The sequence below is a fragment of the Trachurus trachurus genome (assembly GCF_905171665.1).
Source record: "Trachurus trachurus genome assembly, chromosome: 13".
Lineage (NCBI taxonomy): Eukaryota > Metazoa > Chordata > Actinopteri > Carangiformes > Carangidae > Trachurus > Trachurus trachurus.
Genome location: NC_139892.1, coordinates 31,113,644 through 31,141,395, shown reverse-complemented (window position 1 = coordinate 31,141,395; position 27,752 = coordinate 31,113,644). Strand labels below are relative to the sequence as shown.

Here is a 27,752-nt window from a genome sequence, read left to right as displayed (position 1 = left end):
AGATTACGGAGACAATTTCACCTTAATGGCATGCATAAGGCTGGCGATGTGGTTCTGGGTGGGCTGTTTGAAGTCCACTATACATCTGTCTTCCCTGAGTTGTCCTTCACCTCAGAGCCAAATCAACCACGTTGTGAGGGGTGAGTTTCACACATACAGATTAAGATTAAGATTCATCTATTGTTATAGCATGGTATGTAGAATGAAATTCAGGTGAATTGTGTGAAATGATAATTGTAAGTTCTAATTGTACTTTTAAAAACTACACACACATGCAGAACACACAACTGTCAGCAAATGCATATCAAAACACAATACTGCGATGACAAAACAGTTCTTGATCAATGGTATAACACAGGAGCAGTGAGTGTTTCACAGGTTAAAATATATCAATGAATAAATTGTAATAACTCAGATATTGCACAGTTAAGGTGTGTTCATTCAGTGTGATATCATATTCAGAGTTCATGGTTTTGAGGTAAAAACTGTTCATCAGGCATGTGGTCTGTGCTCTTTTGTTGCCAGAGTACAAAATAGTAGGGAGGTTAAGCGACATTTGACTTCAAGTCATGATGCAAAGGTCCCCTTTGGCATGGAAGTACCTTAGGGTCATACAAATAAATCTATCCTAAGACACAAGTGAGATCACACTTTGTATCCAAAATAAACACGTTTTTAAAATGCCTTTTTTTAATTGAGAAAACGCATGCTAAAAGCACATTCCATTTAGAATGTCCATAAACTACAATGTTTTCAGCTCCTGGATGTTATCTACAGCTTATTTGTAACATGATTGCAATATTTCAGGATTGTTTCTCAGTTTGAATGATGAACTGGGATCTAATGCTTTTAATCTGTAGGGCGGACTCACATAAGAAGCATAAAGTCCAGTCATTACATTCCATTATGGCTAATTTGAAATAAGAAACAAAGATACTGTACATCATGAGATTGATAAAATGAGCATTAACAAGCATTCACAAAAGTAAAAATCTACCAAAATAATGAAGCTTACCAGTTTCTCAGCATTACTCTAAGAAAGGATCTTAGCCAGCTATACTGTGCAGGTGAAATAAGTCAGTCCTAATCATATGCTTGATGTGGGAGCTGCAAACCTAAACTTCCCTATATGTACATAAAAGCTGAAAATTGCTTATTAAGGGCGCCCTACACTAAAATTTGTTAGTTTACTTTAGGAGCACAATGTAAAATGATTTCAGTATCAGGTTATATAAGCCTTAAATAATGTAGAGGGTCCAATGTGACCCATCTTTACATTTGAGAACAGTAAAAACATTTTTCCTTTGACTTTAAGTTGACATCTAATATGACCCAGAATGGGTCATACATGTAAATTCAACTTTTTTAAATCAACATACACAAGCAGTAACTAGTTCTAGGTAGGCCTATATTTTGACCAACACAATATTTGGCTAATTGGTCTTTCCTGCCACCACTGTGATATGAATTACATCTTATTATTTAACTACTTGTAGGCTATATTTGTTGCACCCCGTCTGATGTTCAACAAATCAGTGTCCGTATAGTTTTATTAATGTTTTTACATTAATAAAACTCAATATCCTGTCACACAAGCAGCTCCATGTTGTCTCAGAAGCTGTAGATCGCATCCAGGAGCTGAAGGCATTAGGGGATCTGCCTGAGTTTAAAAGGACATTCTAAATGGAATGTGCTATTAGCATGCGTTTTCTCAATTAAAAAAAGGCATTTTAAAAACGTGTTTATTTCGGATACAGTGTGATCTCACTTGTGTCTTAGGATAGATTTATTTGTATGACCCTAAGGTACTTCCATGCCAAAGGGGACCTTTGCATCATGACTTGAAGTCAAAGGCCTATTTTTTGGGCTTAACCTCCCTACTAAAACCTTGTTGTTGGGAAAAACAATGTGAGGGAGATAAAGAGACAGTTACAAGAAATATTATTGATTACTTTTATTCACCCCAAATAAGAAAGAAAATAAAATGAAAAAGCTGTATTGTTACTTTTGTGATCAGTACTAACATGACTATATATGAGATATTTTACTACATAAATTGCAGTTGTCTTAAAATATAATACAAAGGCCTGGGTATTTTGTACATTTCTGCTGTGTTGTTACAGTTAACATTTTTGTGCCAGCTTTGACCCCCCAGGGTTCAGACATGCCCTGACTATGGCCTTTGCTGTTGATGAGATCAATGAAAATCCAAACCTGCTACCTAACGTGACTCTGGGATACAGTCTGTATGATAACTGTGCCTCACTTGGAATTGGATTCCGTGCTTCATTGTCATTGGCCAGCGGTCAAGAGGAGCAGTTTCTTTTAAATGAAATCTGTGTAGGGGCTCCTCCAGTCCTGGGGATCGTGGGTGATGTATACTCAACATTTACAATTGCAATGTCAAGTGTGACAGGTTTATACAAGCTGCCTATTGTAAGTGACTCCTTTTCTATTTTTTTCTCTTACCATCACAGAACAGTTTTGATGTGTCCTATTTAAGTGAAATTTCTTGAATAATAGGTCAACTACATTAAAAGAACTGAATCTCTCTTTTGTCTCCCACAGGTGAGTTACTTTGCCACATGTTCCTGCCTGAGTGATCGGCAGCGCTTTCCATCCTTTTTCAGAACAATACCCAGTGATACTTTCCAGGTAAACTCATGCAGCAAATAAAAACTTAATTGTGCACTATGACAGGGTGTGTGGCCATGTAGTTCCAATATGTTGTATCATTGAATGACAATAATAGTTGCCACGTACTGAAACAACCATGGAGACAGATTTTCCGTGCAGGAATATTTCAGCATGCACACAATTTTTTTAATTCTCTATTCACTAGGTGCGTGCTATGATTCAGATTCTTAAACACTTTGGCTGGACTTGGGCAGGTCTACTGATCAGTGATGATGATTATGGACTTGGTGCTGCCCGATCTTTCCACACTGACCTGGGTCCCTCTGGTGGAGGATGTCTGGCCTACACTGAGATTTTGCCCTGGGGTGACAACCCAGCTGAACTAAGGAGGATTGTGGATGTGATGAAGAAATCCACAGCGCGCGTGGTCATTGTGTTTGCACATGAGAGTCACATGATTGATCTCATGGAAGAGGTTAGGCTTTTAATATAACCATGATCATGAACTCAAGTTGTGATGGGAGGATGATATGAACTTTCTTATAGTACTTTGTGGACACAGAACTGCACCTGTGTAAGGAATCAACTTTGTAAACAAATGTACTTTTGAGGCATGGCAGTATGTAAATGTCAGTATGAATTTATATTTGTTATACAGGTTGTGAGGCAGAATGTTACAGGCCTGCAGTGGATGGCCAGTGAAGCCTGGACAACAGTTGCTGTTCTCCAGACCCCCCACCTAGCCCCGTACCTGGGTGGAACACTGAGCATTGCCATCCGTCGAGGAGAAATACCAGGACTCAGGGACTTTATGTTACACATACGTCCTGACCTACATCACAACAACAGCTATGGAAATAACATGGTGGGAGTTTAACCTTGCAATATTTGTCTGGTATTTGCACAAATAATGTATTGCCATTGTTTATACCACAAATTTTAAAATATATTTCAGGTAAACCAGTTTTGGGAATACACATTTCAGTGTAGATTTGCTCCACCTCCAGCAGGCTGGGTGGAAGCTGGAGGAGCATTATGCACTGGACAGGAGGATCTGGGGAGTGTGGACAGTGAGTTGCTGAATGAGGTAGAATTCAGGCCAGAGTACAATGTGTATAAGGCTGTGTACGCCCTGGCATATGCCCTCGATAACATGCTGCACTGTGAGCCAGGGAGAGGGCCTTTCAGCGAAAACAGCTGTGCCCATTTTCAAAGACTGGAGCCCTGGCAAGTGTGTAAAAGTTACACTCACATGTGTTTGATTTTTGTAAACATGTGCAACATTCAAAAGGGGTCTGCCATCACAGAAAATCATCCCATATAATTCTATAAATATTTCTTATGTATATCATAAATACAATTGCTAAAAACATTATGTAATCATTTCACAGATGGTAAATGCTTTTTTTTAAAGATTGCATGTCTGTCACCACACTTGATGCCATACATGTATCTGCCATGCCTTATATCTTCTATATCCTGCCCTTTAATAGCTTTTGCATTATTTACAAATAGTCAACTTCACCACATCATTTGGTGACCAAGTGTCATTTGACAAGAATGGTAATGCCTTACCCATCTACGATATCATGAACTGGCAGTTGCTCCCTGACGGACAAATAAAAGTTGAAACTGTGGGTGAAGTGAAGAGATCAGCCTTAAAGGGTGAAGTGATAACACTTAATGAAGATAAAATCTTCTGGAACTTTGAGGCAAAAAAGGTGATATAACCCATACCTTTGATAAGTGATTATTGTGATTCCCATATGAGATAACTGTTTCTTTCCCTACAGCCTCCTCAGTCAGTGTGCAGTAAGAGCTGTCCTCCAGGTACCCGCATGGCCAGAAAGAAGGGGCAACCTATGTGCTGCTTTGACTGCATCCCGTGTTCTGAGGGAAAAATTAGCAATGAGACTGGTTGGTGTTCACTTCAGTCTGTTATATTTGAAGACAACTTATATATATATCAACAACCTTTCTGTTTTCACAGACTCCATGGAGTGTACCAGTTGTCCAGAGGATTTCTGGTCCAGTCCCCAGCGTGACCACTGTGTTCCTAAGAAAACAGAGTTCCTCTCCTACCATGAACCTCTGGGAATCTGCTTGATGACAACATCACTACTGGGAACATTCATCTGTGCTGTCGTCCTGGGCATCTTCACCCATCATCGCAGCACACCCATTGTGCGTGCCAACAATTCTGAACTCAGTTTCCTGCTCTTGGTCTCACTGAAACTATGTTTCCTGTGTTCACTGCTGTTCATTGGTCGACCCAGACTGTGGACATGTCAGCTGAGACATGCAGCATTTGGCATCAGCTTTGTTCTTTGTGTCTCATGCATCCTGGTTAAAACTATGGTGGTTCTGGCTGTGTTCAAGTCCTCTAAGCCAGGAGGTGGATCCAGTCTGAAGTGGTTTGGTGCGGTGCAGCAGAGAGGAACAGTTCTTATTCTAACATGCATCCAAGCAGCAATCTGTACTGCTTGGCTTGTCTCTGCCTCACCAGTGCCTCATAAAAACACTGAATATCACAATGACAAGATAGTCTATGAGTGTGTAGTTGGCTCCACAATTGGTTTTGGAGTGTTACTTGGTTATATTGGCTTATTGGCTATCCTCAGCTTCCTGTTAGCTTTTCTGGCAAGGAATCTTCCAGACAACTTCAATGAGGCCAAATTCATCACTTTCAGCATGTTGATCTTCTGTGCTGTGTGGGTGGCCTTTGTCCCTGCTTATATCAACTCTCCAGGCAAATATGCAGATGCTGTGGAGGTATTTGCCATCCTGGCCTCCAGTTTTGGCCTCTTGGTGGCGCTGTTTGGACCCAAATGTTACATAATCCTAATGAGACCAGAGAGGAACACAAAAAAAGCCATCATGGGCCGAGGAACTGCAAAGTGATAAGCTAACACTTTATTGTTTCTCCCATTTTTGATTTTAGTTATATACATAAAAACGGTAATACAGCATTCACAGATTCCTTTTTACACAGCATATGGCTGAGGAGTTGCAAAACAAAGCAACCAGTATCCAGACAGAAGCTAACATCTTTAACCCTGGGAATTTTTGTGTAACCTGGGGCTAGCACACCAATGCCCTCTCCTTCATTTGCCAACCAGTGACACAATCTAACACTTAAAGGAACCATTTGTAATGTGAGCATAAGAGGCCACAGTGACTCGGTATCAGACAGTGAAAGGAGAATCTGCCTAGGTTGAGGCAGGCTGGTCAGAATGCTAAAATGTGACATTGCTTTATTTATTTTTCCTTGGGGAAGTTACTACTGGCCAGAAATCTGTTTACAACTGACACCACACCATCATATTTCTCTCACGTGGCTGCAGGTACAGATGCTAGGATGCAGTAGAGATATCTGTGTCCCATTGATAGCTAGTTCAAGATTAATTCAATGGAGTTCAGCATCTGTTTTTTTCATTGTTCATTGTTATCATATTTATCTTTCCTGTCACACTGCTCTCAAGTGTTTTCATGTACATACTGTAGACTTGTAACTGAAAACATGACATCTAACTAAAAAGTGTGAAAGGTTACACAAATATGATGCTGCTTCAAAATGTTTAAAAATGATTTCTGTAATATATGCTTATGGACTCTTTGTTGTTTTTTTTAATGTTGAGACAGAACACATTTTTTAAATGATTAATTTATTGTATATGTTTAGCACACATTGAATTATTGTACAATAAGACAAAGTCATGCATTTCAAAAGGGCATTCAAATAATTACATTATTTATGAATGTAAATATTAAAGGAATCTGAAGGATGAACAAGATTTTAGTTGACTGTGGAATCAATGCACACTAATTTTTGTTCATCAGATGTTTCTTGGTGTTTTTCTCTGGCTGAAACAATATGATAAAACACTTTGGGGCAAATATACATAAAATAAGTCCAAAACTGGAGGCCAGGATAGCAAAGATTTCCACAGCCACAGTAAATTTCCCAGGAGAGCTGACATACGCTGGGATAAAGGTGAGCCAGACTGCACAGAAAATCAACATGCTGAAGGTGATGAACTTGGCTTCATTAAAATTATCAGGTAGTTTGCGAGCTAGTACAGCTAACACAAAACAGAAGACAGCCAGCAGGCCTATGTACCCAAGTACAGCCCAGAACCCAATAGCTGAGCCTAATGCACACTCCAGGATAATTTTCTCCTTGTACACAGTTAGGTTTTTCATTGGAAAAGGGGGACTAAGAACCAACCAAATAGTACATATTAAAACTTGTATAAATGTAAAGGACACTACAGTCATTCTTTGCTGTGGTGGACCAAACCACTTCATCACATTACTACCTGGAAGTGTAGCTTTGAAGGCCATTAACACCACTATAGTTTTCCCCAGAACACAAGAGATGCAGAGGACAAAGGTGATGCCAAACGCTGTGTGTCGCAGCATGCAGGACCAATCAGAGGGTACTCCCATGAATGTTAAAGAACATAAGAAACATAGAGTCAGTGAGAAGAGCAGCAGGAAGCTCAGCTCAGAGTTGTTGGCCCTGACAATCGGGGATGTCCTGTGAAGAAAGAAAATTGCTGCTGTTATCGCTGCAAGACAGGCACCACCAACTGAGAAAGCAGCCAGTATGCTGCCCAGGACCTCACTGAAGGAAAGAAACTCCACAGGCTTGGCCAAGCATTCGTTTCTCTCTGCATTAGGCCAGAACTCCTTGGGACAAGGGAGACAGTCAGGGGAATCTAAAAGAATAAATCAAAAAGGACTGTTAGTCGTCATATATTTGATGTTGTTGATACGCATGAGAAAATATAAACTAATTTTACCTGTTATATTGCTAATCTCTCCCTCCGGGCAGGGTACACAATCATAACAGCAGATGGGTTTTCCTTTCTGCAGCACTTTACGGGTTCCTGGAGGGCAGCTATCAGTACACACTGACACAGGGACCTGTCACATAGATCGACAGACTCACATACATATGAATTATTGCTACATATATATTAAATGTTAAGTTACTCCTCCTCACTTGTGTGCTACCCTCCACCCAGGTGAGGTTTCTGTTGATGTGGAACTCCTGCCCCACTGGCAGTGATGCATCGTAGTGTCCTACTGTCACAAACTCAATGCTGCCGCTTTCACTTTTTTGCCAGTTGACAAGCTCATACATGGCCACAGGATCCCCGTTGGCATCAAAGGACACATCATAACCATTTTGGGAAAAGTTTACTTTCTTCAGCTGAATAAGAACCTATGGGAAAAAAATAACAAGAAAGTGAGGAAATTTAAACAATTGCTTTTTGAGTCTGGGTGAAAGAAAATGAATGTGTGTGAATGGTCATTGTGGCTTATAGTGTAAAGCACAGTGAGCAGGCGACAAGACTTGAAAAGTATTAAATGAGTGCCACTGCCATCTATTTATCACATACTGTACGTGTGTCAACTGACCTGTTTGGATTCTATCCTGGTGATTTTGTCACACTCAGTTGCAGAGTTTGTTTCCTGGCACACTGCATTATGAATTGCATGTGCTATTGCATAAACAGCCTTGTACACCATGTTAGTGATTCTGAGCTGAGACGTGTCAGTGTACGGGCTCTTGAGAGTCTGTATGTCTTCAGTACCATCACACAAACTCTCATCTGGGGCTGCACCTAAAAACACAACACAGGAGCAGGTGTTTTTTGGCCTTGCCAAATATATTACAGAATTAATATATGTCAAGTGTTTGTGTTTCTTTTATGTGGTTACTGGCTAGAGTTATCTTATCTCATATTTCAAATCGCTGTTTGAGGTCATGCCTTCATGTACAGTATTTTCTTTCAAATACCTGTTTCAATATGTCAGCCTAATTATACCTATTGCGACTGATACATGCTGGGAAATATAAATCCTGATCTGTAGATCACTACAGTGTATTGATATGCCACAGGACTCATCACAATCAAAATTAAACATATCTTGCTCACTTTTCCCCAGCCTGCAGTTGAATGCATCTTCCCAGAACTCAGTCAACACTGGAGAAGCAGCCACTTTAGTGGGGGGCAAATCCATTAGGAAGTCTCTTAGACCTGGGATGACAGATTGCTGAATGCTAAATCCGATGGCTCCAGTACAGAAGGTGAACCTCAGCATGTCTGGGTTGGTTACCCACGACTCTGTGCCGATCCACTGGCGAGGTGGGGAGGGCTCCTGTGACAGCTCCTCTAGCAAGATCTTCATGTCTCCAGAGGCTGCAAACGCCACAACAACCATAGCTGTCGACCTGGAGACACATCAACATAAAACCTTCTAAAATATGAATCATAATTATTAACAAGAAATATGAGACTGTTCTTGGTGAACTGAATTTAAAGGTCTGACTATTTTTTATTAAACATGAGAGCACCGGTTCTTAACACAATTAAATAAAGATGTATTCCAAATTTGACTCCAACATTTAAAAATAACCCCCTAAACTTCTAATTTCAAATTTAGTGGAATAGTTTTGTTATTTTATGTGCATGAGATCACACCAGGAACACGAGCACAATCAGTGAAGCAGTTACCTGCGGATCACATCAGCCACTCTCTGGATCTTGCTACGTGGGTGGGTCCGAAAGAAAGACACAGAGTACTCCACACAGATCCCCTCTTTTTGTGCTGCGTCCAGGAAAGACGCCATGCCATTATTACCATAGTCTGAATCCGAGCGGACAGCACCAATCCAAGTCCAGCCAAAGTGTTTCACCAGTTTGGCCAGCGCATCAGCCTGGAACTGGTCACTGGGGATTGTTCTGAAGAAACTCGGGTACTGCTTCTTATTGGACAGGCATGCACAAGTGGCAAAGTGGCTCACCTGAAGCAAAACAAAGCAGTGCAATTCATTATCGGTATAATACAAATCTAATTCTGTTAATCATAAACACACATTTTTTTATCAGATATTTTAAATGTTTACCTGGGGAATGTTAAAGGACCCGACGATGCGCGACATGCTGATCGATGGCGTGGACCCAGACTCACCAACGATGCCCATTACCATACCAGACTGCGAGCAGTTGTCGCCGGTGTAAAACACTGGGTCAAGGCCATTTGAAAGCTGGAATGTCACTCGCATCGCCATGGGCACTGAGCCGCACGAGTCGTGGATCTGATAACCGAGCCTGATGCCCGGCAACAGCTCTGTGCTGTTGTTAATCTCCTCGACTGCGAAGACCATTGCACGTGAGAAGCGCAGCTCACGCGAGTCGATCCTGCACACAGACACTCCTGTCACTGTTGGAATTCATGGGATGAATGCTATTCACAGTTTTTACAGTAAACATGCAATTAACAACTGCATTTCATAAATAACTGGTGTTGTACTGTATCGAAACAAATAGGCCTATATACAAAAGTTGCCTGACCACAACAACCAAAAGAAAGAAAAATATGTGTTCATATTAAAAATGATGCACTGATTAACAAAAGTCACGTTAAGTCTGCTTTTTAAAAAAATCAATAAATCACTCCTTAGTTAAATTAATCTACATTTTCTCTCAAGACAGGCAGCTGCACTATTACTTTTGTAAATATAACATGGGAAATCGTGATTTTACCTTGATACATATTTTTTAAGTTTTCAATACAATAGAAAGGCCTTGCCATGTTTGTAAGCACATAAAAAAAATATTTCTCCACACAGACAAACAACATTTTATCCCCAGCTTCTTCCCCTCACTAACCTCCCTGTGCACCTCAGTGGCCCAGGCATGGTGGTGTAGTTACGCTTCATTGTTTGAATGTAGTTGTGTATGGAGAAAACACCCCCAATAATGTAGTCACCATCCACTGAGAATGCAGGTAGACGAGCAGCACCATGCAGCTTACATTTCACAGATGAAAACTCATTACTGACCATGGCCCCAGACCTGGCCTCTGAAATCTTAGTCTTTTGTTTCAGAACATCCCAAGAAACATTTAAGGAAATACCTAAGTTCATCCCTAACAGACCCAGAGCCACTGTCAAGCCAAGAAGGAAAGCTGAGATCCCCATCCCCAAAGTGCTTCCATGTGGGCCCAGAAGTGTTTATATAGATTTTCAGACAAAAGCTTGAACCTTCCCTCCTACTGTACTATGTCATCTTTCTGTATATCACAGAGATGATGCCCTCATGCAGTGATGTTGTTAACCCCCCCACCCCACCCCCACCCTTACATCACCTTTGTTTTGTCCCCACTATTGTAAGATTAGTCATGGTGATACATTCCTTATTCTGTTATTTTGTTCTCTTAACACCCGTACACTTTTGATTGTTTCAAACGTTAAGTTTAGTTATAAATAAATGCCAAGTTTTATTCTTCCACTAAATCTGAAAAATAGTGTGTGGTAAGATTTGTATTAAAATTCTCATGTTTAGAGGCTAGTCCTACGCTATAGCGTGTCATCCCCACCCCCCTCTGCCTCCCATTTCCTGTCTCTCTCTCAACTCTCCTGTCCATTAAAGGCAAAAAGCCCCCCAAAAAATACTTAAAAAAAAAAAAAGATCATGTTTATGCCAAGTTCAGCTACTTTACAACCAGATAACTACAAACAAGTGGCATATAACGGTTAACAATACTTGGTTAATTTGTCACAACATGGCTCCGGGGCCATGACAAAGAAGCAGGAAGATACCACAGTGCCAAAACATAAAATGTATTCAAATACAGAAAGCTTGAGTAAACAATAGTTATACGGATGAGATGTGTTTATATTTTCAAGCAAATCTTGATCTATCTGATTGTATTTTATTAGTGTGGAAGTCTAAGCATTGAATATTTAGTCTGACACACCAAATCATATCAGGTTTTAAAATGGCATTGTAATGGAGTCTGTTGAATGCAAATCTAAGTCAATAGAGCTCCGGGAGATGACGTCACACAGTCCCAAAACCGAACGCACGGCCATTTTGGCAGTAATCAGCAGATTTTTGTGGAGTAGATGCAGGGGAGAGCTGGGAGCGGAACGAAAGTAACAAAGCGATTTTCTCCGAGCCCATACAAGTCTAGACATGTAAGACTTGTATGGGGTCTGACATGTCTAACTTTGTCAGCATGTAGCATGACCTGACAGAACTGCAAAACATATTGTAGTCTGCTTGCCAAAAATGAGTACCCGGAAATGTTGAGTACCCCAAAGTTTTATGTTAGAAATATATAGTATGGGTCTCCAGTATTCAGAAACTACCGGATGCTAACTTATATATATTGGGCAATTAGCACAATTGACATAATTAGCATAAATTAGCATAATTCCCTATAGAGGGATTATCTGTTTACCAACAAATCAGGATGCGTGCGCAACCTGACTGCAGAAAGAACCGGTTGTCATGGTTACCTCTATGGATCTAGTGTAGTCAAAGCGGTGTTAGCTAGCGATGTTGTCAGCCTACCACAACAGTTTATCACCTACTGATGTAGTGTGTGTTTTATACATAGACGGTTTTATAGTTTTATAACGGCAGGAAAAAAAACAACGTCAGGACGGAGGATCGAGTTTGTACCGCGGCAACGGCAACTCAGCCCCGGGACAAGCCACGGACACTCACAGCACGGCGTCGGTCGGTCAGCGGTAAAAACAACACTGTGCCTCCCTAACGTTACCTACAGTTATTTAACAGACAATCATGTTCAGGAAAACACTCACGATTACAAAACTCAGTGGCTGTGAGGACTGAGGTGCTGTCTGGTCAGAGACGAGGGAAGAGGACGGACCTGTCTAAAGTCTGGAACAACTGCATAACGTAACTGTAACGTTACCTGCATGGCTGAGTATGTAGCCGGTAATCTAAAACAATGTAGTTTAATGTTAATTAATGTCAGCTTGCTTTCCATTAGTATGTGACCTCGTCTTCAGTCACTGTCGTAGTAAACATTTCACAACTCAGTTCTACAGCTGTGCCTGTGGGCATATCTAGCTTTATCACCATTCAAACCAACGTATCTAACACGTTATATTGCTCGAAATTAATCGCCAATGTACTATTTTCTCTCTCGTTTGCCTTGAAAGGGGTGCGAGTTGACGCTATTCTGTAAATTTTGCGCGTTTTGTTATTTTTATCAAAACAATTAGTGCAACTAACAGCACAAAAAGACATGACCACGGCTCTTGCTGCTCTCTTTCTGCAGGCGACATGCGCAGTAGAACGTCAGTGACGTAGGCTGGTAATCCCTCTATATGGGCAATATTTCAGCAAAATTGACTTGGCTGATCTGGGCAATATTGGAGTGGTTTTAGGGGTTATTGATGATGCTGAATCCATTTCTGACATTTTCAAAATTCAAAATGGCTGTCTAAACCGGAAGGGACCAGATTGAAATCCATCGAAATCGGCCCACTGGCGGTTTAAATCTGGTCACTACCGGTTTAGACAGCCATTTTGAATTTTGAAAATGTCAGAAATGGATTCAGCATCATCAATAACCCCTATAACCACTCCAATATTGCCCAGATCAGCCAAGTCAATTTTGTTGAAATATTGCCCATATAGGAAATTATGCTAATTTATGCTAATTATGTCAATTGTGCTAATTGCCCAATATGTATAAGTTAGCATCCGGCAGTTTCTGAATACTGGGGACCCATACTATATATTTCTAACATAAAACTTTGGGTTACTCAACATTTCCGGGTTCACAATGGGGCCCTATGGGCTGGCAAGTAGACTATTGAGGATAGGATACATCTTACTTTGACCAAGTTACATTCAAGAATCAGCTATTTTCAGTGACGAAAAGTAAATTCACTCGAGTGGTAATTATTTTTGATCGATCGGCTGTGTTTACTGTTTCAGGTGTCAGAGTAATGATGGCTAGACAGATTAATTAGTCCTCTAACACATCCTTTGACATGTCAGAGTTTTTCAGTATAGAAGCAAGTCATGTTTAACTGTCGGGAGTCACTGCGGGGATGAAAGTAAAGGCTGTAATTTCATCCCTCTGCACATTAATAATGAGCATTTCTGTCACTCTGCCGGTACCGCGGTCACTATGTGTGTTACAGGATTAATTAAAACACATACACAATGTGACTGTACATGTAGATAGTGCAGGAGGAGGGCAGACGTGGATCATGTTGGACCAGGAGAACAGCTGCATAACATTTTGGCAGTAAAATGGCCAGCGCAAAAGATTTCAAGACGTTGAAGTTCACATCTCACTTTACGACACTGGACTTTATATAAAAAAAACTAAATAGAATAAATATCACTGACCCTTTAATGCCCCCGGGGTGCTTTTCAAAAGCATCTCCGCCGAACAGGATGTCCCAGACCTGCAGTATCCGGACACAACTACCTGATCAACTTTCCATCACCCTACTCTAAAAGCATACAAAAGCCTGGACGGTTACAAATGGACGCAGTCTGGCTTTGTGATGAACATCCCGCTGTGGAATCTACCAGCAAAAAAATTGCTTTATCCTCACTGGAAGGGTAAGTGTAATATCATCCCAGTTACGTAATGCAGTGTAGCATGGCTAGTAGGGGTCGGGGATGTTTGGGGAGCTCTCCCTGGTGCTGATCGGCCCATGGCGGATTCATTTCCTCCACGACGATGTGCCGTGACCGGCTCTGGCTCAGCTTGGAAAGGCTGGAGGCGAAGGAGACTCACAGCTTGTGTTTGCCTCTTTCTTTTCTTTTTGCCACCATCTGTGTCATTTTGTGGAGCAAAAAGAGCAAAAGGCCAGCTTTTGTATGCTTTTAGAGTTGGACGATAGAAAGTTGATCAGGTAGTTGTATATGTCCGGATACTGCAGGTCTGGGACGTCCTGTTCAGTGGAGATACTTTTGAAAAGCACCCTGGGGGCATTATTAGGGTCGGTAATATTTAACCTATGTGGTTTTTTAATATATAAAGTAGTGAGATCATGTGAACTCAGACGGCTTCGGCGCTGGCCATTTTACTGCCAAAATGGCGGCCTGAACACTGGAAGTCTGGGGTCCGGAGCTCTACGACATACATTTTAAATGGGTAATAGAAAGGCCTAATGTAAAGCCAACAAAGCAGAGCTGACAGTATCAAGCTCCAGTCAAGGATGTCATGATAGGTTGATTATGTATATTTTATCTGGAAAGTTGGTACACAAACAGTACCCCATCTACACACACAATGAATTGAATTATAATAATGACTATTTTTTTTTTACAAATCTGGTGTGTTCCTAACTGAAAACTATTTAAAAAGAGTGATACTTGCTGCAGATTATCGATTATGAAAATGTAGTTTGGCGACATGACGGGACAAGAGTTTTCAAACACTAATGAATTGATTTATTTCATTTTATATTTTAAGGACATGTTCACTGAAGATTTGTACAACAAGCTATATTATAAAAAAAAAAAAATCACCATAACAGTATACTTATAAAAACATTAAAATGACAATATACTGTACAAATAATTTTGGCTTTTTATGTTGCAATTGAAAGTATTTCAAAACCTCAGATGTACTAGGACTGGTTTTTGTTCATTAAATGTTTCTTGGTGTTCTTCTCTGGCTGAAACAATATGATAAAACACTTTGGGGCAAATATACATAAAATTAGTCCAAAACTGGAGGCCAGGATAGCAAAGATTTCCACAGCCACAGTAAATTTCCCAGGAGAGCTGACATACGCTGGGATAAAGGTGAGCCAGACTGCACAGAAAATCAACATGCTGAAGGTGATGAACTTGGCTTCATTAAAATTATCAGGTAGTTTGCGAGCTAGTACAGCTAACACAAAACAGAAGACAGCCAGCAGGCCTATGTACCCAAGTACAGCCCAGAACCCAATAGCTGAGCCTAATGCACACTCCAGGATAATTTTCTCCTTGTACACAGTTAGGTTTTTCATTGGAAAAGGGGGACTAAGAACCAACCAAATAGTACATATTAAAACTTGTATAAATGTGAAGGACACTACAGTCATTCTTTGCTGTGGTGGACCAAACCACTTCATCACATTACTACCTGGAAGTGTAGCTTTGAAGGCCATTAACACCACTATAGTTTTCCCCAGAACACAAGAGATGCAGAGGACAAAGGTGATGCCAAACGCTGTGTGTCGCAGCATGCAGGACCAATCAGAGGGTACTCCCATGAATGTTAAAGAACATAAGAAACATAGAGTCAGTGAGAAGAGCAGCAGGAAGCTCAGCTCAGAGTTGTTGGCCCTGACAATCGGGGATGTCCTGTGACGAAAGAAAATTGCTGCTGTTATCGCTGCAAGACAGGCACCACCAACTGAGAAAGCAGCCAGTATGCTGCCCAGGACCTCACTGAAGGAAAGAAACTCCACAGGCTTGGCCAAGCATTCATTTCTCTCTGCATTAGGCCAGAATTCCTTAGGGCAAGGGAGACAGTCAGGGGAATCTAAAACAATACAAAAAGGACTGTTAGTCGTCATATATTTGATGTTGTTGTTACGCATGAGAAAATATCAACTCATTTCACCTGTTATATTGCTAATCTCTCCCTCCGGGCAGGGTACACAATCATAACAGCAGATGGGTTTTCCTTTCTGCAGCACTTTACGGGTTCCTGGAGGGCAGCTGTCAGTACACACTGACACAGGGACCTGTCACATAGAAAGTATACACAGATTCTCACAAATACGTATTATCTCGACACACATCTTAGATGTAACAGTTTTTCTCCTCACTTGTGTGCTACCCTCCACCCAGGTGAGGTTTCTGTTGATGTAGAATTTCTGCCCCACTGGCAGTGATGCATCGTAGTGTCCTACTGTCACAAACTCATTGCTGCCTCTTTCACTTTTTTGCCAGTTGACAAGCTCATACATGGCCACAGGATCCCCGTTGGCATCAAATGAAATATCATAGCCATTTTGAGAGAAATTTACTTTTTTCAGCTCCTTAAAAACCTGTAAGGATGAAATTAAAAAAGACAGAGAAAAGAGAAAACTAAAATGAACTTCATCACCTGAAGTGAGACACATATACATCAACAAAGTGTTGGCATGTTTACAAATGTGGTTTAACTGACCTGTTTGAACTATTTATGATACTTTAAACAATCTGTTTTTGAGTGTGGGAGAAAGAAAATGAATGTGTGTGAATGGTCGTTGTGGCTTGTAGTGTAAAACACTGTGAGCAGGCGACAAAACTTGAAAAGTATTAAAGAAGTGCCACTGCCATCTGTTTATCACTGTATGTGTGTCAACTGACCTGTTTGGACTCTATCCTGGTGACTTTGTCACACTCAGTTGCAGAGTTTGTTTCCTGGCACACTGCATTATGAATTGCATGTGCTATTGCATAAACAGCCTTGTACACCATGTTAGTGATTCGGAGCTGAGATGTGTCAGTGTACGGGCTTTTGAGAGTCTGTATGTCTTCAGTACCATCACACAAACTCTCATCTGGGACTGCACCTAAAAACACAACACAGGAGCAGGGTTTTTTGGCATTGACAAACAAATTACAACAGTATCACATCTCAGACTGTGTTTCTCCTATGTGCCTACTGGTAAAAACTGTTTTTTCAAAGCACTGCTGATGCCAAAGTATGCCTTCATCTACAGTGTTTTCTTTTGCATACTGTAGGCTAGTTCCTTTTTCATTGTGTGTGTTTTATTTATTTATTTATTTTTCTCTTCATCATGAGTACCACTTCCTGTTAATAAATCAGCCACTGGGCATATTCGTGAAAACCTGTTTTAATATGTTTTGAATAACAAATAAAGTTGATTAGTCCTACATATACTGATGATTTGGAGCCAAATAACTGTATTGCCTTTTATCAAAATCAACAAAACTTTCTCACTTTTCCCCAGCCTGCAGTTGAATGCATCTTCCCAGAACTCAGTCAACACTGGAGAAGCAGCCACTTTTGTGGGGGGCAAATCCAACAGGAAGTCTCTTAGACCTGGGATGACAGATTGCTGAATGCCAAATCCGATGGCTCCGGTACAGAAGGTGAAACTCAGCAGGTCTGGGTCAGTTACCCACGACTCTGTGCCGATCCACTGGCGAGGTGGGGAGGGCTCCTGTGACAGCTCTTCTAGCAAGATCTTCATGTCTCAAGAGGCTGCAAATGCCACAACAACCATAGCTGTCGACCTGGAGACACATCAACATAAAACATCCTGAACAAAACTAACACAAATAGATATTGAAGAGACCTGTGATGTCTTTAATGCACTGACATTATTGGTCCCACTACCACTTTTATTACATGAGAGCAATAAATGCTATTTTCCAGTGTAATATTATCCTCTTCCAATCTTCTCATTTTAAAGGCTACATGATGAATTTGTTGTATTGCATAATTAGTGATTCAGATACCTGCGGATTATATCAGCCACTCTCTGGATCTTGCTACGTGGGTAGGTCCGATAAAAAGGTTCTGAGTACTCCACACAGATCCCCTCTTTTTGTGCTGCATCCAAAAAAGTGGCCATGCCATTATTACCATAGTCAGAATCCGAGCGGACAGCACCAATCCAAGTCCAGCCAAAGTGTTTCACCAGTTTAGCCAGCGCATCAGCCTGGAACTGGTCACTGGGGATTGTTCTGAAGAAACTCGGGTACTGCTTCTTATTGGACAGGCATGCACAAGTCGCATAGTGGCTCACCTGAAGCAAAACAAAGCAGTCTCAGTATTAAGAAAGATCTGCAATCCCTTATTATAATACATTTTGCCAGAAATTCAAAATATTTACTTGAGGAATGTTAAAAGAGCCGATGATGCGCGACATGCTGATCGATGGCGTGGACCCAGACTCACCAATGGTGGCCATCATCATACCAGTTTGCGAGCAGTTGTCGTTGGTGTAAAACACCGGGTCAAGGCCATTTGAAAGCTGGAATGCAATACGTACTGTCATAGGCACTGAGGCACATGAGTCATGTACCTGATAACCAAGCCTGATGCCAGGCAGCAGCTCTGTGCTGTTGTTAATCTCCTCTATGGCGAAGACCATTGTACGAGAAAAGCGCAGCTCGCGGGAGTCGATTCTGCACACAGACACTTAAGTCACTGTTTCAATTTACATGAAGACAATTCACAGTATTTACAGTAAACATGCATCAGTTTTGGTCAACAATCAGTATCATGTCATATCATATCATATCATATCATATCATATCATATCATATCATATAACATTTTCACATAAAATATCCAATATCATTATTATTTTTCAAAAGAAATATATGTATTCATAAGTGTTCAATCATTTCAATGTACAGATTACAATTCCTTAAGTTTGTTAAATCATTGTTAGACACCTATTTTTTGTGTTAAGACACAAGTCTGTAATTGTTCCAATAATATCTGTGATTTACAGGTGTAAATACTGATGTTGCACTAATAAAATCTATATTGTTAAGTTCTCAACATGTTACAAAAAGCCTTGAAACAAGATCATAAGCACATAAAACATTTCAAACATCATTTTATCCTTAGTGTCTTCCTTTCACTAACCTCCCTGTGCACCTCAGTGGCTCAGGCATTGTGGTGTAGTTATGCTTCACTGTGTGCATGTAATTGTGTATGGAGAAAGCACCCCCAACAACGTAGTCACCGTCCATTGAGAATGCAGGTAGATGAGCAGCACCCTGCAGCTTACATTTCACAGATGATGCCTCATTACCGACCCCGATCCCAGACCTGGCCTCTAAAGGCTCAGCCCTTTGTTTCAGAACATCCCAAGAAACATTCGAGGCAAGAGCTGAGTTCACCCCCAACACACCCAGAAAAACTGTCAAGCCAAAAAAGAAAGCAGAGAGCTCCATCACCAAAGTGTCTGTATGAGGGCCCTGGAGTGTTCTCACAGCTTTATATAGATTTTCAGACAAAAGCTTGAAGCTTCCCTCCTACTGTACGTCATATTTTTGTACATCACAGAGATGATGCCCTCGTGCAGTGTTTGTTAAAACTTCACCAAGTGTCCCTTCTTTAGGTATATATAACTATATAACTCAATATATATAACTCAAGTTTAATTTAATTTCCAAGTCATTTTATTGCTCCACTATATCTTTTTGAATAAAATAAAACTGCCCTGTGAGGTCCTTTTTAAAAGTTCAGTTGCTTTTTAGTGCAAGTAACTGGAGTTTGCTGAGGTGACCTCACTGGCTTTGTATTAAACTTTAGTAAATCTATATGATGCTGATTTGCACCATGATGACGGCGTACAGTTTTAAAGGACAAAAAAGCTCAGGGCCAAGATACAGAAAGCTAAAGTTAACTTTAGGGACAAAGTGCAGAATAGTTTTTGGGCTGGCAACCCCAGACAGGTATGAGAGCGTCTTAATAAAATGATGGGTGGAATGCCTATGGAAGATTTGACACCCCAGACAGAATAAGTGATGTCATCTGTACTACCATTAGAAACCCCAAGGAGGTACACCTGCCTCCCTCAGATGAAACCCCACAAAGCACCTGGCCTACTACTGGACTCATTACTGTTTTGCTATAAAGCTTGCAGAGGGACTGAGGATACCACGCTCTTCATGGTTAACATGGTCACCAGTCACCTTCAAACGGCTAATGCCTATGCACATATTTTATTTGTTGATTTCACTGCAGCTTTCCTGCAACGGCTCCTGGACCTATGGGGGCCTTGTGCACTGGGTCAAAGACGTTTTAACAGCCCACAAAGAGTGTGTGTCAAAAAAGGTGCTCTCAGGTGAGATTGTTCTTAGCACAGGGGCCCCAGCAGGGCTGTGTTTTGCCTCCATTACTCTTCTCTGTGTACATTAAAGAAATAAAATGTATAACAGCAAGTCTATTTAAATACACTGAAAGCCTTAGTGGGACCTTTTAACAAACGTGATGATGTCTCTAACTACTTTGCACAGATCTCTAAGTCCAAACAGACTGTGGAAACTGTCAACTGTTTTAAGTATCTGGGAACATTGATAGATGACAAACTGACTTTCAGTGATAAAACTGACTGAATCTACAAAAAGACTAGTCAGATAAATGTTTTATTTGGAAACTGAAGGGTTGGGGTCAGGCTGGATATTCTGGAAAGAGTTTATGCCAGCCTGGTTGAGAGCATCCTCATTTTTAATATCACTGTCTGGTACTGGCAACTGACAATAGAAAAAAAAATTGGCACTTAACAAAGCAAGTCACTAAGTTTTAGTCAGGTTACGTGCTTTTCTGCAAGTGTCAATAGGAAAAACTGGAGGACAGGTGCTTGTTGAAAGGTTTACTGTGCTACTACCACCTAGTGGACATCATAGTCAACTGAGACAATGTATGACAGTGATTTGATATTCCTGGACATGATTTGTGGCCCAGTAGATAGTTTCAATGGATATAACAATATAATGTGACTTATTTCTAAAGGTAAATTCTAAGATTATAATTTCTATATTTATCTCAGTAGTATACCAATATACAGTGAAACAAATAAATGAATAAGTTGTCTGTATCAAAAGTATTTTTAGAAAAAATCTGTGTTACCAGTGAGTATGGCAAGATGAACAGCTATGAGGACATGATTCAGAAAGTGCCATAACATTCCAGTAACACCCTCTACAGGCCACAGTAAAGGGTGCAATGGTCATAGAACAATTTCCTCATCCTTACATTTTATATACAACATCTTGACACTACATCAGAACTAAAGCAAAAATACTATGATATTCCCAGCCCATACGACTGGTAACGCCCAGAAGGGTGGTATGAAAGGTTAAACTAAAAGGATGCAAGGAGGTCTAGCTCTTCATATAAAAACAAGTACTCATGGCTGAAGATTAGAAATAGGGGTGAGGGGACGTGAAGGCAGTTATGGGGGCATTGCTTGACATATACTTACTTTTTTTTGTTTCCGTGATTGTGGTTTTGTTCTCTTCTTTTTTCTTATCAGTTTCTTCATCTCTTTCTTCCTCTTGTAAATTACGGAGAGAATTTCATCTCAATGGGTTGCAAAAGGCCGGGAATGTGATTCTGGGTGGGTTGTTTGAGGTTCATTACACCTCCGTCTTCAGTAAGTGGACGTTCACCAGAGAACCTCCTCAGCCCACCTGCACAGGGTAAGTCTCAAATACATGCAGATAATAGCTTAGATCCTTGCAGATAATTCTTGTCGTGTCAGATGTTAAAGTTGCAGCTCTAAGAATATACCACATACTGTATTAATACAGAATGTTATTATTATATGGTAAACTGTTGTATTTTTGCCTCTTTATAACATTTTAGTGGTTAACATTTTATGTTTTAGCTTCGACACTCAAGGGTTCAGACAAGCTATGACGATGGTCTTTGCTGTTGATGAGATCAACAGGAGCCCCAACCTACTGCCAAACATAACTCTGGGATACAGTCTGTATGACAACTGTGGTGCACTTGTTATTGGATTTCGTGCAGCTTTGGTGCTGGCCAGTGGTCAAGAGGAGCAGTTTCTGCATCAGGAGAACTGTGTGGGGACCCCTCCAGTTGTAGGGATTGTGGGTGATTCCTACTCAACATTTTCTATTGCCACCTCCAATGTCTTAGGTTTATTTAGGTTACCAATGGTGAGCTGAAATTATTTCTGTGCTTTTGACAGAGATGATACAAAAATGTTTCAAATGTGTTGATAAATTGCTCATATATTTGAATTGGCTCTATCGACTACCATGTGATATTGAACACAACCTATGTGCTGACTCACTGTGCATGTCTCTTCAGGTGAGCCATTTTGCTACATGTTCCTGCCTGAGTGATCGACAAAGGTTTCCATCTTTCTTCAGAACAATTCCAAGTGATGCTTTTCAGGTGAAAATCTAAATTGAGATTAGGAAATTTTGTGGTTCAATAATGAAACCTATAGACTGAAAACATTATTCTTTATGGTCCCCGATTATGTTATGAATCTCACAATTACTAAAACTTTTCTTTCTGTTCACATAGGTCCGTGCTATGATTCAGATTCTAAAACGCTTTGGCTGGACTTGGGTTGGCCTGCTGATTAGTGATGATGATTATGGACTTCATGTGGCCCGATCCTTCCAGTCTGATTTGAGCAAATCTGGTGGAGGTTGTCTGGCCTACACAGAGATTTTGCCCTGGGGCAGTGATCCAAATGAACTAAGGAGGATTGTGAATGTGGTGAAAGAATCAACAGCTCGTGTGGTCATGGTATTTGCACATGAAATCCACGTATATCAACTTGTGGAAGAGGTGTGTGATGAATCTAAGTTTTTCTCTTTCCTGTTAGAGGATGTCAAGCCAACTAAAGATGATATTATATCAAATTTAATGGTAAATATTTTGTGTCTAGAGTTGTTCTCAGAGTTGGATCATTATAATATATTACATAGGTGGTGAGGCAGAATGTGACAGGCTTGCAGTGGATGGCCAGTGAAGCTTGGACATCAGTTGATGTCCTCCAGACGCCCGACTTCATGCCGTACCTGGGAGGAACCCTGGGCATTGCCATCCGTCGAGGAGAAATAGCAGGGTTCAAAGACTTCCTCCTAAGAATACACCCCGACCAATACTACAACAACTATGGGAATAGTATTGTGAGAGTTTAATCTTACAATCTGACCTGTAATTGCAGAAATAATGTGTATATTTATGTTAACACTGAATATTGTATCTTTTACATTACAGGTAAATCAGTTTTGGGAAGATATATTCCAGTGTAGATTTTCACCACCTCCAGCGGGCTGGGTGGAAGCCGGAGGAGCATTATGCACTGGACAGGAGGATCTACATAATATGGAGAGTGAGCTGTTTGATGTTTCTAACCTCAGACCAGAGTACAATGTGTATAAGGCTGTGTACGCCCTGGCATATGCTCTTGATGAAATGCTACACTGTGAGCCAGGGAGAGGGCCCTTTAGCGAGAACAGCTGTGGAAGTTTACAAAGCTTGGAGCCCTGGCAGGTGAGATATCAATTTACACATGACACTTATGTTTCAGAAAACACCTGGTACACTTAATTGGAGTGCTGCAGGCCCTGAGCCCTAAAAACTGAAATCATTTTGCATTCTTGTACTTAAAGTTCCCTTGTCCAGAAGTTGATCTAGTTAATAATCTTAAAAGCCTGGTTATATATTTTTTTTACTCACGATCTTGCAAACTTTAAGAGGTAATAAAAAAAAGAGGCAAGCATGGTGAATCAAACTGCAAGTTGGAAGCATAGTGGGGGTAGTTCATTTCCTAACATTACTGTAATTTCCTCTGCACTGTAACTTTTGTCTTTGTCAATAATCTCTCTCTCAAATTGAATCGTAGGCAACTGGACTTGTATTTGTCCAGTTGCCTACCTTGGATAAGAGGTGAAACGTCTTTCTAGACAAATACAAGTCGCCTATGATTCAATTTGAGAGAGAGAGAACAATGACCTGGATGAATGAGAATATATTTGTCAATAATGCGAAAGCCAATGTTGAGTGAACCAGGGTAATCCAGGTTAACCCTCAAGCTGGCACATAAAAATATGTCCTTCTTAAAGAAGTTTATCAAAAATAAAAAATATTATGACATTGGTTTAATTTCAGTGGTAAACAAGAGTTGATTATATTTTGGAGAGAGTGTATTCTGTTTATTCTCTTCTAGGTTAAAGCAGAAGTGAGTGGTCCGGTCGTTTTCGCTAATGCTGCGTTCCAGGCAGGCTTTTGAAATCGTAAATTACAGCTTCAAGTCACAACTTACGACTTTGTAGCGTTTCAGGCAACCCACTCGTGTTTTTCCGACCTGTTTTACCGGTGAAAGTCACTATAACGGCCACTCGTAACTTCCGACCGGTGAACTCGTACCAGATCGAACTGGTACCACTTCACGGTCGGAAAAATACGAGTTTCCTTGAACGCACCATAGCAGTCCTCGACGCTACGTCACCACATTCACGGCGTTCCTTGGCTGCACACACAGCCCTGCATGCCGTTCTCTCTCCTCATTGGATAAAAACTGTAGGATACGATAAATGTTTTCTCTTCGGCTCAGAGCAGAGCAGAGGGACTGAGAGACCCGTGATTCAGACCAAACACTCTATGTAAGTGATTGCTGTCGGAAGATATAACTATTTAAGACTTATATTAACACAAATATATCACTCACTTCTGCTTTAATTTAAACTCCTAAAATTTCTCTTATTTACGGACCTCCAGCTGTGAAGCACACTTTCATCTCAAACTTTAGCAGAGGGCAACAAAACACACTTTTTAAATTATGTTATAAAAACAATGATAGATAGCTGCACCATTTGAAACTTGGATGGAGTCATTTCTTTCTGCATTAACACGCTCTGTGTGTCCTTTTGTGTCACCCACTTGAAGCTGGTGTATTATTTGGATCGAGTAAACTTCACCACACCATTTGGGGATCAAGTGACATTTGATGTGAATGGAGATGCCTTACCAATATATGACGTCATGAACTGGCTATGGCTCCCAGATGGCACAACAAAGATTCAGAATGTGGGTGAAGTTAAAGAGTCACTGGAAGGTGAAGAGCTCACACTTCATGAGGACAGAATTTTCTGGAACTTTGAATCCAAACAGGTTATTTCTACTTTTTTTCCCCCTGATGATGACACTAATAACAACAGAAATGCTTTAAAACAATATCTTCCCGATAGTGATACCTTAAAGGGATAGTATCATTTTTTTTAAAGTGGGGTTGTATAATCTACAAATAGCCCCTAAGTACTTTAATTGCAGTAGAAGACTCTCTGCACTCCTCCCGTTAGCAACGCCAGCCCATAGCCCTGCCCAGAGATTTACAACATACAGTGTTGTGAACAGACCCAAAGAAACGGCCTATTTTTGTGGCCTAAAAGAGGTTTTACTGCTGATCGGCGGGCGCTAACCCTGAGCGGAGGGATACGCGAGTTGGTTAGGTCCAAATAAAAACTGCATTTTTCTTGCACTTTGAAGGGCTGGAAAAATTATATTATAGCAAACAATGGAACTGTGTTTTTTTTTCAGGTAAAACCTCTTTTAGGCCGCGAACAGAGGCCGTTTCTTTGGGTCTGTTCACAACACTGTATGTTGTAAATCTCTGGGCAGGGCTATGGGCTGGCGTTGCTAACGGGAGGAGTGCAGAGAGTCTTCTACTGCAATTAAAGTACTTAGGGGCTATTTGTAGATCATATAACCCCACTTTAAAAAAATGATACTATCCCTTTAATGTATCTATTGGCCAATATTGAGTACTGATCTGATACCACTGTGTGTAACCATTTGTAAAGAGAACAAATTTAGGAATACATAACAATTCCCGTAAGCAGTTGTGCCACCCCCTCAAAATTAAGACCTGCATACTGTACACAATACATACCTCTTTACTAGTGGAGTTTTCCCAATCTGACAAATTACTAATATTTTACCAGTGGCTGCCATTACACTATTCACCAGAAATATTTTTTCTTCCTATCCGCCTTTCGTTAGTTTATTAAGTTTATTAAAGCTTCAGTTGGTAACAACTATTCAGTCATATTTGCTGGAACTGTCACTATTTTAGACAAAGTCCAACTCCTCAGGCTCCACCTACAGCCTGTAATCATATTTGCCTAAATCCACCGCTCCCGGTGCTCTTCCATCAGTCAGGGGGCAGGAGTAGCAGCCAATCACAGCTCACACACATGCTGCAGTCATATACCCCTGACCAAGTTGCGGACTTTACTTTCACTTTTGTCGACTTACCAACTGTAGTTTTAATAAATTGGATGGTGTTGGAATAACCACAAAAACAATGACATATTTTACAACTTACAGCCACCCAGGTCAATATGCAGTGAGAGCTGCCCACCAGGTACTCGCATGGCCAGGAAAAAGGGGCAACCTGTATGCTGTTTTGACTGCATTGCATGTTCTGAGGGAAAGATCAGCAATGAGACAGGTTGGTATATGGTAATAATAATATAATAAAAAAGTCCCTTGCTGTTTGGTTGAAAAGAAGCCCTATAATAGCAAGGGAGGATGTCATCTGGCAAGGGAAAGGACTAAGAAGAGCAAAAATTGCCCATTCCAAATGGGATAAATAGCATAGCACTTAAATGTAACATACTGATATTTAAAATTTTCCTTCATTTTATCAGACTCCATGGAGTGCACCAGTTGTCCAGAGGATTTCTGGTCCAGTCCCCAGCGTGACCACTGTGTTCCTAAGAAAACAGAGTTCCTCTCCTACCATGAGCCTCTGGGAATCTGTTTGACAACCGCTTCATTGCTGGGCACATTGATCTGTGCTATTGTCCTGGGCATCTTCATCTATCATCGCAGCACACCCGTGGTGCGTGCCAACAATTCTGAACTCAGTTTCCTGCTCTTGGTCTCACTTAAACTATGTTTCCTGTGTTCACTACTGTTCATTGGTCGACCCAGACTGTGGACATGTCAGCTGAGACATGCAGCTTTTGGCATCAGCTTTGTTCTTTGTGTCTCGTGCATCCTGGTTAAAACTATGGTGGTTCTGGCTGTGTTCAAGTCCTCTAAGCCAGGAGGTGGAGCCAGTCTGAAGTGGTTTGGTGCGGTGCAGCAGCGAGGAACAGTTCTGGTTCTTACTTCTGTTCAGGCAGCAATCTGCACTGCCTGGCTTGTCTCTGCCTCACCAATGCCAAATAAAAACACACAATATCACAATGACAAGATAGTCTATGAGTGTGTGGTTGGCTCCACAATTGGATTTGCAGTGTTACTGGGTTACATCGGCTTCCTGGCTATCCTTAGCTTCCTGTTAGCATTTCTGGCAAGGAATCTTCCAGACAACTTCAATGAGGCCAAATTCATCACTTTCAGCATGTTGATCTTTTGTGCTGTGTGGGTGGCCTTTATTCCTGCTTATGTTAATTCCCCAGGCAAATATGCAGATGCAGTAGAGGTATTTGCCATCCTGGCCTCTAGTTTTGGCCTCTTGGTGGCGCTGTTTGGACCCAAATGTTATATAATCCTGCTTAGACCAGAGAGAAACACAAAGAAAGCCATCATGGGTCGAGCCCCCCCAAAGACGTGAAATAGTACTCATGATATTGTCTGAATTTCATAATTTATGTACCGTAGATGACCAAATAATCGCCCGCGTGCAAATACGCGCCTGTGCTCTAATAGCCGCCGGGGTCCGACCTCATTTGGCATAATAAACGCCGGTTCAATTAAACGCCCGGGCGATTAAGTGTTTACCATAGTCTTGCACAGAATACAAAAGTTTTTTTTAACAGCGCTTCACCGGCTCTCACCTCTGT

The 27,752-nt window shown here is 40.9% G+C and overlaps 2 protein-coding genes and 1 pseudogene across 3 annotated transcripts; 1 reads left to right on the top strand and 2 right to left on the bottom strand.

Moving 5' to 3' along the window:
* Window positions 1-27,523, top strand: LOC310996344 (extracellular calcium-sensing receptor-like; the record flags this gene model as incomplete). The annotated part of the gene is made up of 9 exons (XM_083985720.1): window positions 1-140; window positions 21,800-22,094; window positions 22,249-22,335; window positions 22,471-22,740; window positions 22,881-23,084; window positions 23,176-23,451; window positions 24,847-25,071; window positions 26,287-26,410; window positions 26,610-27,523. The coding sequence occupies exons 1-9, from the start codon at window positions 31-33 to the stop codon at window positions 27,521-27,523; spliced, it is 2,505 nt and encodes an 834-aa protein (XP_083841846.1). The 5' UTR covers window positions 1-30.
* On the bottom strand, window positions 6,460-9,841 carry LOC310995428 (extracellular calcium-sensing receptor-like; the record flags this gene model as incomplete). The annotated part of the gene is made up of 7 exons (XM_083984485.1): window positions 9,557-9,841; window positions 9,165-9,454; window positions 8,586-8,881; window positions 8,065-8,270; window positions 7,646-7,867; window positions 7,443-7,566; window positions 6,460-7,358 (listed from the first exon to the last, which is right to left on the bottom strand). The coding sequence occupies exons 1-7, from the start codon at window positions 9,815-9,817 to the stop codon at window positions 6,460-6,462; spliced, it is 2,298 nt and encodes a 765-aa protein (XP_083840611.1). The 5' UTR covers window positions 9,818-9,841.
* Window positions 15,068-19,160, bottom strand: LOC310995427 (extracellular calcium-sensing receptor-like; annotated as a pseudogene). The gene is made up of 8 exons: window positions 19,048-19,160; window positions 18,284-18,578; window positions 17,907-18,196; window positions 17,386-17,681; window positions 16,788-16,993; window positions 16,262-16,483; window positions 16,054-16,177; window positions 15,068-15,972 (listed from the first exon to the last, which is right to left on the bottom strand). The product of its transcript is annotated as an extracellular calcium-sensing receptor-like (transcript).
* Window positions 27,524-27,752: the final 229 nt, after the last annotated feature.